At 42.7% G+C, this 15,505-nt stretch overlaps 1 protein-coding gene across 1 annotated transcript in view; it reads right to left on the bottom strand.

Moving 5' to 3' along the window:
* IQGAP1 (IQ motif containing GTPase activating protein 1) overlaps window positions 1-15,505 on the bottom strand; it is a gene marked incomplete at both ends in the record, with an annotated part of 127,793 nt that overhangs the window by 48,200 nt on the left and 64,088 nt on the right. The window contains 6 exons of the mRNA XM_080691744.1: window positions 7,219-7,382; window positions 9,443-9,567; window positions 11,685-11,845; window positions 12,036-12,199; window positions 13,389-13,473; window positions 14,215-14,378. Of these exons, the coding sequence (XP_080547870.1) occupies window positions 7,219-7,382; window positions 9,443-9,567; window positions 11,685-11,845; window positions 12,036-12,199; window positions 13,389-13,473; window positions 14,215-14,378 (863 nt within the window). The remainder of the gene's footprint in view (window positions 1-7,218; window positions 7,383-9,442; window positions 9,568-11,684; window positions 11,846-12,035; window positions 12,200-13,388; window positions 13,474-14,214; window positions 14,379-15,505) is intronic.

Below are 15,505 nucleotides of genomic sequence, written 5' to 3'. Positions count from 1 at the left end.
CACTTCCACAGAAATCAAGCCATTTTTGGTTCACTTTTAGGATGAACCCACATTAAATATCCTTGACACAATCTGCTGCCAACAAAGCTGGGAGGCTTAACACCACCTCCCCTGCAGTGAGAGGAGGGCAGGGCTTCCAAAGAATTCTGGCCATTCAGAGTTCAGCCTTCCCTGCTCCAGGCGAACTAAAGTAAAAGGATTAAAATAAACCTTCCACACGCTCCTCTAAGAAACAAACAATGTGGAGAGAGAGTGGTGCAGCCTGTAATCCCAGCACCTGGAGGCCAAGACAAGTGGATCACAGGTACAGGGGCCATCCTCAGCAACTTAGCAAGGTCTTGCTGGGGTGTTGCTCAAGGTAGAATGTTCCCAGTTCAATTTCCAGAGCATGTGCACGCGCATGTACGCACACACACACACCCCTTGTGTGTATTCAAAGAGCTAAAAGAAATCAAGTCCAGATAACCAAGGAAAAGTATGAGAGCAATGTCTCACCAAATGGAGAATGTCAAAAGACAGAATTAAAAAAAAAAAAAAAGAATTAAACAAAGCACCATCTTATCTGAGTATGGAGGTAAAAATCTGTAATCCCAGTACTTAGGAGGCTAAGACAGGAAAATTGCAGGCTCAAGGTCAGCCTTGGCAATTTAGTGAGAAGCTCAGCAACTTAACAAGATTTATTTCAAAAATAAAAAAAGGCTGGGGGGTATGGCTTGGAAGTAGAATGCCCCTGGGTTCCAGTCCCAGTACCACAAAAAACAAACAGAACACCATCCCCAGAACCCCCTCTCCAACCCAACCAAATCAAACCAGAAAACACTAAAAATTAAAATCTAGAGTTGAAAAGTATAATTGGTCCTTTTTTTTCTTTTTTGCATTCTGGGGATGAAACCCAGGGGCATTCTACCTCTGAGCTACATCCTCAGCCCTATTTTTGTTCTTTTTTTCAAACAGGGCCTCACTGAGTTGCAAAAGACCTCACTAAGTAGCTGAGGCTGTAGCTGAAGCTGTCCTAGAACCACAATCTTCCTGTCTCGGCCTTCCAAATGCTGGGATTACAAGCATGCACTGCCACGCGTGGCATAATTGGTCATTTTTAACAAAATTAAAAATTCACTAGAGGGACTCAATAACTGATTAAAGCAAGCACAAGAATCAGGAAACTTGCAATTGGCATTATCTCACCCAAAAATCAGCACAACAAAAGAATAAACAAAAATGGATAAAGTCTGAGATCTGGACTCTTATCAATCATGCTGATGTGTGCATAATGGAATTCCCTGAAGGCAAAAACAGGAGAAAAAAAAGAGAGAATATTTCAAGACCTATATATGAAGTTAATAATCAAAAAACATCCCACAAGCGGGGCGTGGTGGCGCACACCACGATTGGGAGGCGGAGACAGGAGGATTGCGCAGGTTCAAAGCCAGCTGTGTGCGTTGGCTTAGGAGACCCTGTTTCCAAATAAAAATATAAAATAGGTCTGGGAGTGTAGCCCGGAGATTGAAGGGCTTCCAGGAACCCCAGCACCACCAAAAATAAAAAAATTAAAAAATCCCCCCCCCCAAAAAAAAATCCCAGGCCACATCACGTCATTGGTGAAATTGTACCAAATGTTTCAAGAATTAACAAATCCTTTACAAATTCTTCCCCAAATATAGAAGGACCCTCCTCTAGCTCATTCTTTAAGTCAAATATTACCCTGATAATACCAGACACAAAAGTACCACAAAAGAACTACAGACCAAATTTAAATTAGGAACTTTGGCTAGCTAAATTTAGAACTCAGTATTTGGAACTCAGTGGTAATTATTTTTAAAACTGTTCCCAAGATGGCTTATAGTAACTTGGAAACCAAACTGATACCTAAAAAAGACAATTCCACCTAAAGTGTAGTTCTTCCACTTGGCCTGGCAAAGTTAAGCAAATTTTCCTTTAACTCTATCCTTCCTCCAGCTTGATGCACTTTGAAAAGTTATTCCACAGTAAAAGGAAATGCTTCAAACTGCACTCACATCCTCTAAAAGTTTAGCTCCCATGACCCCCCCCCCAAAAAAGAGCAGATAGGTGGCCCAAGCCTATAATCTCATTTACTGGGGAGGCTTGCCTGAGGCCAGAGGATAATGAATTTGAGACCAGCCTTGACAACTTGGCCAGACACTGTCTCAAAATAAAAAATAATTTAAAAAAGGCTGTCTGATGTAGTTTGGTGGTAAAATACCCTGAGGTTCAATCCCCAGTATACTCCCCCGAAAAAGAGCAAACCGCATTACGAGTGAGCGTTATACAAGTTATATCCTCAATCTACTTTCCTTTTGAGACATGAAACCCAATCTGTATCATTCTCCCAAATTTCACTGCTCCGACAGTCAAATATAAGGCTCTTTTTAGATTTTCCTGGCAGTAAGAATAAACATCATTATCTCCAGCCTACACACAATCACTGCAGCCAGCTGAGATTCTGGAGCTGTAGAATTGAAATTTAGGAATCTGTATCTTAAAAGTATTCTGATAAAGTTGGGCACGGTGGCACACGCCTATAATCCCAGCATTTGGGAGGCTGAGACAGGAGGATCACAGTTCGCGGACAGCCTCAGCTATTACTTAGTGAGGCCCTTTGCAACTAAGTGAGACACTGTTTCAAAATAAAGAATAAAAAATAGGGCTGGGGGTGTAGTTCGGAGGTAGAATGCCCCTAGGTTCCATCCCAGCACTGCAAAAAATAAAGAAATAAAAATAATAAAAAATAAATAAAACAGATCTGTGAGTGCAGCTCAGATGTAGAAGGGCCTTGGGTTCCATCCTCAGTACTGAAAAAAAAAAAAAATCTGTTGGCTGGGCATAGTGGTACACACTTGTAATCCCAGTACTTGGGAGGCTGAGACAGGAGGATCAGAGGTTCACCAACCAGCCTCAACTACTTAATGAGGCCCTCTGCAACTTAAACCATTTTAAAATAAAAAATATAAAATAGGGCTGGGGGTGTAGTTTGGAGGTAGAATACCTCTGGATTCAATCTCCAGTACAGGGGGGAAAATTATGATGATCTGCCAAGTTTTAGAAACTTAGATCCAGTAATGATCCAATAAACTGAATCAGGACTGAGACCTTCATTTCTAGCTTGCCTAAAGCGAACTCCTTGAGTACCCGAGTAAGTGAAATAGTTGTTTCCTGAGCAGGAAATAGAAGGTATAGGGGATTGAGTGACATTCCACATACTTAGAGGCCTCTTAAATGAAAGCTGGTCCTAAAAAACACTACATGTACATTATTAGTACATGAAAACAGCCTCATGGCAATGAAATCAAAGGAAACCTATCAACATTCTATCACTACCAACAACTCCTCCACCCCAACCCAAATTTCTAGAGCCCGTAGGTGTTAGTGTACTAAAGATCCCCATACACTACAGGCATGGTCTCTTGTCATACCCTTGGTTTCCCAGGAAGAATCTGACCCTCTGCATTGAAATTTTCCTTTAGCTTTTCTACTTCCTTTAAGAATCCCACTCTAAAAATTTTCTAAGTCAGAAAAGGAAGGCCTGGCCTGGGTGTGGTGGTGCACCCTTGTAATCCCAGTACTTGGGAGGTTGAGACAGGAGGATCACAGGTTCATGGCCAGCCTCAGCTACTTAGGAAGCACTCCACAACTTACTGAAACCCTGTTTCAAAATACAGAATAAAAATAAGACTGGGGGTATAGCTTGGAGATGGAATGCCCCTGGGTTCCATCCCCAGTACCACAGAGAGAGGGGGGGGGGTGTGGGGGAGGAGAGGGAGAGGGAAGAGGGGGGAGAGAGAAAAAGGGAAGGCCAGGTTCTCCCTATGTAGTTTTTACATAGGAAGAACTTAATAATTAAACTAAAAAAAGAGATGTAATCATACTTTAATCATACAAGGAAATTTCCTTGAAAGCAACAGCGAAAGAGAGGTACAAATTCTTTTTCATCTTCTCAACAAACTACCTAAGAAGCAAGACAAACTTTTTTTTTTTTTTTTTAAAAGAAACTGGAGATATAACCCAGGAGCATTCTACCTCCAAGCTACACCCCAAGCCCTGTTTTTAATTCTTTATTTTGAAACAGGGTCTCACTATGTTGCAGAGGGCTTGACTAAGTACTGATGCTTACTGTGAACCTGCAATCTTCCTGTCTCAGCCTCCAGAGTACTGGGATGACAAACATAAGCCACCATGCCCAACTTAAGACAAGCTCTTAAAGGGAAAGATTTGGAGCTGGGTCTGATGGTGTGTGCCTGTAATCCCAGTACTTAGGAGGCTGAGACATGGGTATCACATCACCGTTTCAGGAGGACAGCCCTGATAAGTTGTGAGACTCTCAGCACCTGAACGAGACGCTGTTTCAAATATAAAAATAAAACTAAACGAGGTTGTAGCTCAGAGGTAGAATGCCCCCGGGTTCAACTCAGCACCACATACATAAGTATATAACTTTGTGGGACAATTACTTAGAACTTTTTTTTTTTGGTAGTACTGGTGTAGGAACCCAGGGACATTTTACTTCTGAGCTATGCCTCCAGGACTATTTTATCCTCTCTCCTTTTTTTTTTTTTTTCAGTATTGAGGATTGAACCCAGGGGCATTTTACCTCTGAGATATACCCCCAGTCCTTTTTATTGTATTATTCTTCATTTGGAAAGAGTCTCACTAAGTTGTGGAGGGTCTCACTAAGTAGCTGAGGCTGGCCGCGAACCTATGATCCTCCTGTCTCAACCTCCCAAGTACTGGGATTACAAACATGCACCATAACACCCTGTTCTTATTCCTTTACTTTGAAACAAGGTCTCACTAAGTTGCAGACCTGAAATCCTCTTGTCTCTGCCTCCCAATTACTGGGATTATAAGTGTCACCATCATGAAAAATTTTTTTGTAGCAGCATTATTCCTAGGAGACCTAAAGTGGAAATGACCCATATAGTCGTTAGCTTTTGAATGAAAAAATACAATGCGGTATAGCCATACAATGGAATATTATTCAGCAATAAAAATGAAGTAATGCTACCACTTGAATTAAAGTGAAAGACTCCAGTCACAAAGAAAAATGGATTGCATGTTTCTATTTATACAAAATATTAAAAAAAAAAAGACAAGTGCAGAGACAGCAGTAGACTAATGATTGGCTGCTAGTACTGGGGGAGATTGAGAGATGATGATGACTGACTCCTAATAGGATTCCTTTTTTGTTTTGGTTCTGAGGATTGAGCTCAGGGGCGTTATACCTCCAAGTTACATCCCCAGACCTTTTTATTTTTTTTGTTTTGAAACAGGGTCTCAATAGGTTTTGAGAGTTTGCTCCTTGCTAAGGCTATCCTTGAAGCTACGATCTTCCTATCACTCCAGCCCAAGGACCGGGGTTATTGGCATGTGCCACCATGGCTGGCTAGGCTTCCTTTTTGTTTTTGTCTTGTGCTGGGGACTAAGCCTAGAGGTATTCTACCTCCAGCCCTTTTATTTTTTATTTAGAAACAGGGTCTCGCCAAGATGCTAACATCCTTACTAAGTTGTTGAGGCTGGCTTTAAACCTGTGATCCTCCTGTCTCAACCTCCAAAGTACTGGAATTAGAGATGTGTACCACATTTGATGTAGGCTTAGGATGATGAAGATGTTCTCAAATTGGTTGTAGTGACAGTTGCACAATTCTATAAATATATATATATTTGGTGGTACTGGGGGTGGAACCCAGAGGCTTTCTTCCTCCGGGCTATACTTCCCAGACCTGTTTTATACTTTATTTGGAAACAGGGTCTCACTAAGTTGCTGAGAGCCTCACTAAGTAGCTGAGGCTGGCTTCGAACCTGTGCGATCCTCGTCTCAGCCTCCCAAGCGCGGGGATTACAAGCGTGCGCCACCACGCCCGGCTGAATGATACACTTTAAAATGGTGAATTAGGCCAGGGGTAGTGGCACACACTTGTAATACCAGTATTTGGGAGGCTGAGACAGAAGGAGCGCAGGTTTGTGGCCAGCTTTAGCTACTTAGTGAAGGCTCTCTGCAACTTAGTGAGACCCTGTTTCAAAATAAAGAATAAAATATCGGGTTGGGGGTGTAGCTGAGAGGTAGAATGCCCCTGGGTTCAATCCCCAATACTGTACAAAAAAACAAGTGAATTATATATGCATGCCTGATTGAAATGCATATATCCATATGCATTGTTTAACCATAAGACATATACTAGAATAATCACAGAAGCACTAACTATGTAGGTAAGAAATAGGAGAGAACCCAGGCCTCGCTAATAATAGGACATATAATCATGCAATGAAATAAAACACAACAATGAATGAGAACGAGCAGTTATCACTGCACGTGGCCACAGGGAAGAACAACACTAACACTGTGGGCAAATACTTAGAGAGCATGTAATGTACGATCCCTCTTAACAGAGTTCAGAACTGGGCAAAATGTATGATGTAGGGTACAAAAAACAGATGGGTCTAAAGGAATTTTCTGAGATTTTGGTAATGCTAGTGTTTGTTTATTTATTTTAAGTACTGGGGATTCTATCCAGGGGCTTTCTGCCTCTGAGTTATACCACAGCCATTTTTCCCCCACAGTACTGGGGATTGAACCCAGGGGGCATTCTACCTCCAAGCTATACTTCCAGACCTATTCTTTTATTCTTTAATTGAAACAGGGTCTCACTAGGTTGCAGAGGGCCTCACTTAAGTAGCTGAGGCTGGCCGCAAACCTGTGATCCTCCTGTCTCAGCCTCCCAAGTACTGGGATTACAAACATGCACCATCAGGCCTGGTTCCACAATCCTTATTTTTTGTTTTGAGACAAGGTCTCATTAAGTTACCACACACTGAGCTCGAACCTGTGATCATTCTGTCTCAGCCTTCCAAGTGCTGGGATTATAAATGTGTCCACCATGCCTGACTAGGCGTGTGTACTTTCAAACAGTTATAGCATACTTACATAACTTGTGCATGTTTCTGTATATCTCAATAAATAATATACCTTAAGTTATATGTCTACAACTAACAACAAAGCAAAAAACTCATGTGTCAAATAGCATGAGCTTCTCAAAGATGGAGTAGTCTCTCTTTCTCATAACTTTGTGTCTCTCCAATGTTCTGAACCTATGGGTGCCCAGAAAGCAGTTAATAAATGAATCAGAGGAAAGATCTCTATGTCCGTCTTTGGTCTACAACGGGTAACCTGCTCTGAATAAAACAAACGATTTCCATGCTGCTCACCTGGGCTTTTTCTCTCTTGGCTCTAATCAGTGTGTCTTGGTAATGCTGGGCCACCTCTGCAAGGACTCCCTCAAGCTTGGCTGCAGGGATCTGCAGGGCCTGCAGAGTCTTTTGGGCATCACCTTCATCCAGAGCTTCATTAATTAAACCAATGGCCAAAATCCCTAGATATACAGAGAAAAAGGTTATTGTTTTAAATCGAGAACTTGATAGACCAATCCTTTCCAGGAACAGTGGTACATACCTGTAGCCCCAGGTCCTGAGGAAAGGCTGAGGGGAAAGGATCACTTGTGCCCACACAAGTTCAATACAAGCCTGGCAATAGAGTATTACCCTTTCTTTTAAAAAATAAACAAGCCAGGCATGGTGGCATATGCTTGTAATGCCAGTACTTGGAAGGCTGAGATATAAGGATCCCAAGTTTGCAGCCAGCCTCAGCTACTTAGTAAGATCATGTTTCAAAATAAAGAATAGCCGGGCATGGTGGCGCACGCTTGTAATCCCCAAACTTGGGAGGCAGAGACAGGAGGATAGCAAGGTTCAAAGCCAGCCTTGCTGGCTTAAGAGACCCTGTTTCCAAATAAAAATATAAAATAGGTCTGGGAATGTAGCCTGGAGGTAGAAGGGTTTCCAGGAACCCCAGTACCACCAAAACCAAACCAAAACAATAAATAAATAAAGAATAGCCAGGCATGGTGGCACATGTTTGTAATCCTAGTAAGTAGGAGGCTGAGACAGGAAGATTGCAGATTCATGGCCAACCTCAGCTACTTAGTGAGGCCCTCTACAACTTAGTGAGACCTGTTTCAAAATAAAGAATAAAAAAAGGGGGGCTTAGGGGGTAGCTTGAAGGTAGAATGCCCCTGGGTTTTATCCCCAGTACTGAAAAAAAAAAGGGGGGGGCTAGGAAGGAGGTAAATTAGGGTTGGAGGTATAGCTCAGAGGTAGAATGCCCCTGTGTTCAAACTCCAGTACCGCAAAACACACAAACAAAAAACCAATTAATAGTAATCTTGAAGCTGGGCATGGTGGCAGCATGTAATCTTGTAAACCCAGCATTTGTGAGGCTGAGACAGGAGGATTGCGGTTTGTGGATAGCCTCAGCTACTTAGTGAGGCTCTTTGCAACTCAGTGAGACCCTGTTTCAAAAATAATAAATTAAAAAAAAAGGGCTGGGGGTGTAGCTCAGAGGTAGAATGCCCCTGGGTTCCATACCTAGTACCGCCAAAAAAAAAAAAAAAAAAAAGTAATCTTGAAACACATTAATCATAAATCCACTCAAGAGTAACCATGATTCAAACTTAATTTGTCCTCCTTTAAGCAGAACTTTTGTAATAATTCAGTGTTTATAAGAAATAAAATCACGCCGGGCATGATGGCGCACACTTGTAATCCCAGTACTTGGGAGACTGAGACAAGAGGATCCAGGTTCACAGCCAGGCCCAGCTACTTAGTGAGGCACCCCGCAACTTAGTGAGATCCTGTTTCAAAAAATAAAGAATACAAAATCTGGCTGGGAATGTAGCTCAGAGGTAGAATGCCCTTGGGTTAAATCTCCAGCACCACAAAAAGAAAGTAAGTAAGTAAATAAATAAATAAATAAATAAATAAATATCAGGCTTGGGGTGTAGATTGGAGGTAGAATGCCTTTGGGTTCAACTCCTAGGACCAAAAAAAGTAATGACGACTATTTTTTTCTTTCTTTCTTTTTTTTTTTTTTTTTGCATGCTGGGGATTGAAGACCCAGGGGCATTCTACTGCCAAGCTATATACCCCCAGCCCTATTTTTTATTCTTTATTTTGAAACAGGGTCTCACTGAGTTGCAAAGGGCCTCCTCACCTACGTACCTGAGGCTGTCAATGAACCGCGATCCTCCTGTCTCAGCCTCCCAAATGCTGGAATTACAAGCATGTGCCACCACACCGGCTTATTTTTTCTTCATGGTACTGGAGCATTCTACCTCTGAACTATATCCCCATCCTATTTTATATTCTGAAACAAGGTTTTGCTAAGTTACCACAACAATGGCCTCAAACCTGTGATCCTCGGGTCTCAGCCTTCCAAGTACTGGGATTACAGGCATGCATTATCATGCCTAGTTCAGAGAAATATTATGTAATCCCCCGCTCAAAAGTACTTCTAGGAGAGGTCTCTAGAACCAGTTCATGGACTCATACCATCATTAGTAGTGATGCTACTTGAGGAGACAGGATGACTACTCACGCTCATGTTCCTCTTGTACCACCAGGTTCACATGGTCCACACATGCCTGGATGTCATTCCACGTAATAAAGTCATTATTCTCCGCATGTGCCTGAGCTTTCAGTTTCATCAACTCATCAAGATACCTGCCTCAGCCCCAACAACAAAAAAGACATTCAGGATTATTAATAGATAACAGGTCTGAGATGACTAAGAAACGTTGTATTCAAGGGATAAAGAGCTCTAGGAGGCGGGTATGGCGGCACACGCTTGTAATCCCAGCATTGAGGAGGCTGAGACAGTAGGATCTCAGTTTGCGGACAGCCTCAGCTACTTAGTGAGGCCCTCTGCAACTTAGTGAGACCCTGTTTCAAAATAAAGAATAAAAAAAAAAAAATAGGGCAGGGGTGTGCAGCTCGGAGATTGAATGCCCCTGGGTTCTATCTCCACACCCACCAAGGAAAAAAAAAAAAGAAAGAAAAGAAAAAAAAGAGCTCTAGGATACCCCAACTGTTTAATATAATCTACAGACAAGACATAGGGAGCTTGCTTAAATAAAGTATAAAAATGCAAGGAAATCACTTATTCTCAATAGCTGGTTATATATTCTAAATTCCAAATTAGATTGACTCTAGGATCAGAGACAGCAGTTCAAGCAATTTCTTTAAAGACAGGGAGGGGGGCGCAGGGCTGGGGTGAAGCTCAGTGGTAGAGCCTAGGCTAGCAGGCTTGAGCCCCTGGCTCAACCCTTAGGGCCATCAAAGAAAGCCACATGAGCTGATAATAGAAACAGTGATAGATCAACAAACCATCATTCAGCAACCATTAAAGTAGATTTCAACAAAAATGATCTTTTGCCGGGCATGGTGGCGCACGCTTGTAATCCCCGCGCTTGGGAGGCGGAGACAGGAGGATCGCGCAGGTTCGAAGCCAGCCGCGGGTGCTGGCTTAGGAGACCCTGTTTCCAAATAAAAATGTAAAAATAAGGTCTGGGAGTGTAGCCCGGAGGTAGAAGGGCTTCCAGGAACCCCAGTACCACCAAAAAAAAAAAAAAAAAAAAAAAAAATGATCTTTTGGGGTTAGGTGAATAGTTAACAGGGAAGAGGCTTTTTTTTTTTTTTTTTTTTTTTTTTTAATTTGCGGGTCTGGGGATGGAACCCAGGGGCATTCGACCTCCAAGCTACACCCCCTGCCCTATTTTCTATTCTTTTGAAACTGGGTCTCACTGAGTTGCAGAGGGCCTCACTAAGTAGCTGAGGCTGTCCGCGAACCACGATCCTCCGGACTCAGCTTCCCAAATGCTGGGATTACAAGTGTGCGCCACCACGCCTGGCTGGAAGTGGCATTTTGATGGTGTGAAAGGTTAAAAAATAAACGATGTTCTGGTCATAGGGAAAAATACAAATGTACAGTGGTGGTATAAGCTGTTTTCCTAATCCAAGAATTAATCTTAGAATCTCTAATGGAAGGAAAAATAGATTTTATATGCCTCTTTAGATGAGGCAATATGACACATACATCATCAAAAATGGTCAACTAAATCATAAGCCTTCATATCCAATTTCCAATTTATAAGAATAAGTCAAACATGAGAAAGCTGCTGGGCATGGGTGGTGCACACCTGTTATCCCCGTAGGAGGTTGAGACAGGAGAATCACAGATTTGAGGCCAGCCTCAGCAACCTAGCCAGATCTTGTTTTAATACAAAACATAAAAAAGGACTGGGGTTATAGCCCAGAGGTAGAGTTCCTAAGTTCAATCCCTAGCATCACAAAAGAGAGAAGAGAGAAAACAACTATAACTATTCCTAAGGTGGATATTTTATAGGACTCCTGGCCTCATCTATTTAAGAATTCAGTGTCCTGAAGAAAAGTACCATTCTCGATTAAAAGAAACACAAGGGATACAAAAGTCAGATGCAACAAGGCTGGACTGGATCCTGGCTAAAGGACAGTTTGGGAACAACTGAAGAAAATTGAAAATAGATTAGATTTAGAGGCTACTAAAGAAGTGTTACTGATTTTGCCATGATGCAACCCAGTGTTATTGTGGCCATATAATAAAGTTAGATAGGCACATATACTTAGGAGCAGAACACCACGCTGTCTGTAATGTGCTGTTAATCTGTCAGCATAACAGAATAAAATGAATCAAAGCAGAAAGGACGGCCACGCTAACATCATAATGCCTACAGGGGTGCCAACACATGAAAGGCAGAGGTAGCAGCTTCGCAAGGGCCTGGATCCATTCACTCAGCACCCACCTCTGACAGTTTTCTTCCTCAATATTGGTAAGACCTGTAACTGGACTGCTCAACTGCTTCCACACTGTGCCCATGTCTCCTGACTCCAACGCCCTGTTGATCAGGGCCACTGAGGACAGCATCTCCACGGCAACAGAGAGCTCTGGATGGGTGAGGTTGTGCTATACAGAGAGGGAGATGGGAAAACCAGGGAGGAGAGATATTCTTCAATACCAAAATAGTGAGAAGTTTAATCAATCCACAAGAAAAGTGATTTCTGGAGAAACATTCTCCCTGCGTACACTTAGCTGTGGGTATTGAATTTACTCCCACTCCATTTGCTCACAAACAGGATGGGCTCAGTTAACTTACTTCAGGACTCTGTTGCTGCAGAGTCGCCAGCTCCTTTTGATAAAGATCAGCGGCAAATGGATACACCTGGGGCAGCTGGGCTTCAGGATTCATTAGTTCCAAAACAGTCTTCTCAGCAACACCCTTCTGGACCGCAGTGTTGATTGCTGCCACGGCGGCTAACCCTATGCAGAAAAGAGAAGATGAGAAATGCAGCAGGCTGAGGAAGCCCTGCAAAGGAGGCGACAGCTTTCATAAAGTCACATTCTGTCAACACACTACTGGTAATGATTTTTTTATTTTTGTTTTTTGGTCTGTATGGTACTGGGTCTGAAACCCAGGGGCATTCAACCTCTGAGCTGCACCCCCAGCCCTATTTTATTTTTTTATTTTGAAACAGGGTCTCACTAAGTTGCTGAGGCTGGCCTTGAACCTATGATTCTCTTGTCTCAGCCTCCCAAGTACTGGGATCACAGGTGTATGCCACCATGCCCAGCTCCAATTATGAATTATGAAGGAATTTTTATCTTTAAGAAGACACTTCTTTCCAGGCTTGATGGTAATCCCAGTACTTGGGAGGCTAAGGAGGATTGCAGGTTAGAGGGCAACCTTAGCAATTTAGCAAAACCTTCAGTAATTTAGCAAGACACTGTTTCAAAATAAAGAAGTAAAAGGGATAGGGGTATAGCTCAGAAGTAGAACACCCGTAGTTTAATCTAGTTTAATCCTCAGTACCACACATTTTTTTTAAAAAGCTCCCCCTAGCTGGGTGTGGTGGCACATGCTTGTCCCAGTGCCTGGGAGGCTGAGACAGGAGGATTATAGGTTTGAGGCCAAAGTCAGCAACTTTAGGTTCTCAGCACCTTAGTGAGACCCTGTTTCCAAGTAAAAAAAAGAAAAAGAAATTAGGTCTGAGAGTATAGCCCAGAGGCAGAAAGTCCCTGGGTTCCATCCCCAGCACCTCACAAATAAATAAAAAGTTCCTTCCTGCCAGGCATGGTAACACAGGACTGTAATCCCACTGGAGTTAAGGCTGAGGATCACATGGTCAATGTCCTTTTATTTTGAAACAGGGTCTCACTAAGTTGCAGAGGGCCTCACTAAGTAGCTGAAGTTGGCCACAAACTAGCATCTTCCTGTCTCAGCCTCCCAAGTACTGGGATTACAAGCTTGCACCACAGCTGGAAACCAGTGCTACTTTTATAACTGGAAGAAAGCTACTGCCTCCTAATGTATTCAGTAGATTATTATTTCTAGTAGATGTGGGGTGGAGGGTGAGGATTCACAGATGGTTGGTTTGGACCTGTAAGTGACACAGTCACACCTTTCCTCCCCCCAAATATGCTAATGGATCCCTTGCGGGAGGACTCTTACTTCTCTGATATTGCTGGGCAGCGCTGTTTGCAGCATCCACTCCTAACTGCAGCTCTTCCTTCTGCAAGGGATCAGTCTGACCACTCTGAGAAAAGAAAAACCCGCATGAAAAGATTACTTATGCCTACGCCTCTAGACCTGACAGACTCGTGTCTTGGCAGCAGTCTCTAGTGCCAGGGAGCCACAGGCATGAGTGACAGCTTCAGGCTACGCGCAGCCCCGCAGCAGCCTGGCTAGGGCCAAAGCCCATGTCCTGTCTGGGGCAGAGTAACTTCCTGCATATCAGGACATTTTAGAAAATATTCTGTGAAAAGCATAGAAATGTACTGAGAGAAGATGTTCATAGAATCATTAGCACATCAATGCTATTTACTCTGATCAACACACGCTGGGAATTTGTAAAATATATACTTGCCCTTACTCAGACAAAAGAAAATTCCTCATATTGATTCTAAAAAAATCCCACAGAGTACAATCCCATACAAACTACCTGTACTGCAAATTAGGTGTTGGCCAGAGGAAACTAGTGAGGTGTGAGGGTTTTTTAAAGTGGCAATTCCTGAATACAAATGCAAAATAAATTCAGGTTTTTCTCCTAAAGGCTTTTTCTCAGGGAGGGCAGGAGCAAACTGAAGTGAAGGGATGGTTAGATTGAGGGGCAGGGTTAGTATTATTTGTTAATTTCAAAAGAAGATTCACAGCTCTAAAAGCAAAAGAGGGGTGAAGACAGCCATTACTAAAAATGCTAATTTACTTAAACGGAAACATTTATAAACATCTTTAAACGGATGTGCAAATCTCCCTGTCCCACCCGGAGCATGCTCACCTGTCTCTTCTGCTGCTTATCATTCAGGAGCTGCTTGAAGTACCAGTCACTGTTCTGAGGCTGCAGTCCTCGCAGACCCAGAGCCGGCGACTGCAGAGCCTTGAACAAGGCCTGTGCGGACCCCTGGTCCAGAGCCAGGTCGATATTTGCTATGGCAGAAAATGCTGAGAAAGAAAAAAAAAAAAAAAAAAGACCAATGCTTAAAAGAAAAATACATAGTATCCTAGCAGAATAGCCTATAAAACTTTTCCTTTCCCCAAACCAACCTCAGCTCCTCAGAAGCATAAGATTTCAGGACCTGAATAGAACCTTCAGGCATCACCTTCAGAGGTGCCAACCAGGATGTTCATCAGACTACATGCAGATTCCTGGGCCACACCCCAGCCCACTTAAAAGTGTCCAGATATAGATAGCTCAGTGCTAACACAGGCACCAATATGAGAGCCATCAATCCAGACCAATATGACAACTAAATTCCCTCTAAAATGCCAAGTACTTGAGCAGATTATGCTTATAGAGTGCCACACAGGTGAAAACATCCTCCTGGGCAATTTACTTCACCTTTGGACAGTTGTTTCAAAAGGATCTTTTAAAGCTGCCCCCTAGTGTGCACACTGATACACCCAGGTCCCGTTCCTGTGACAATTCACTCCTCACTTAGCCTTAGTTCCTTCAACCACTTCATATACAGCACCATTCTGAGTCCATTCATTATCCTATTCTCTCCTGAACACATTCCACCCACCACAGTCTGTGCAGTCATCCCAGGTTTGAGGACAGCCTCAGCAAGTAGTGAGAATCTCATCAACCTAATAAGACCCTGTTTCATTTTAAAAATTTAATAAATAGGGCTGAGTCGGGTATGGTAGCCCACACTTGTAATCCCAGCATTTGAGAGGCTGAGACAGGAGGATCCAGGTTTGCAGATAGCCTCAGCTACTTAGTGAGGCCCTCTGAAACTCAGTGAGACCTGTTTCAAAATACAGAATAAAAAATAGAGCTGGGGGTATAGCTCAGAGGAAGAATGTCCCTGGGTTCCATTCCCAGTACCAAAAAAAAAAAAAAAAAAAAAAAAAAAAGGACTGGCTGGAAGTACAGCTCAGAGGTACAATGCCCGAGTTCAATTACTAGTACCAAAAAAAAAAAAAAAGACAAACTCAGCAAATAGTGACTCTTAGCAACCTAGTGAGACCTTGTTTCTAAATTAAAATAAAGTAGGGATGGGGGTATAGTTCAATGTCCCTTAGTTCAATCCCCAGTGCCCCCCAACACACACAAATAGAATTATAAA

The sequence above is a fragment of the Muscardinus avellanarius genome (genome assembly GCF_963383645.1).
Source record: "Muscardinus avellanarius genome assembly, chromosome: 3".
Lineage (NCBI taxonomy): Eukaryota > Metazoa > Chordata > Mammalia > Rodentia > Gliridae > Muscardinus > Muscardinus avellanarius.
The sequence above is the reverse complement of the archived record's forward strand: the minus strand, read 5'-3'. Positions and strand labels throughout refer to the sequence as shown.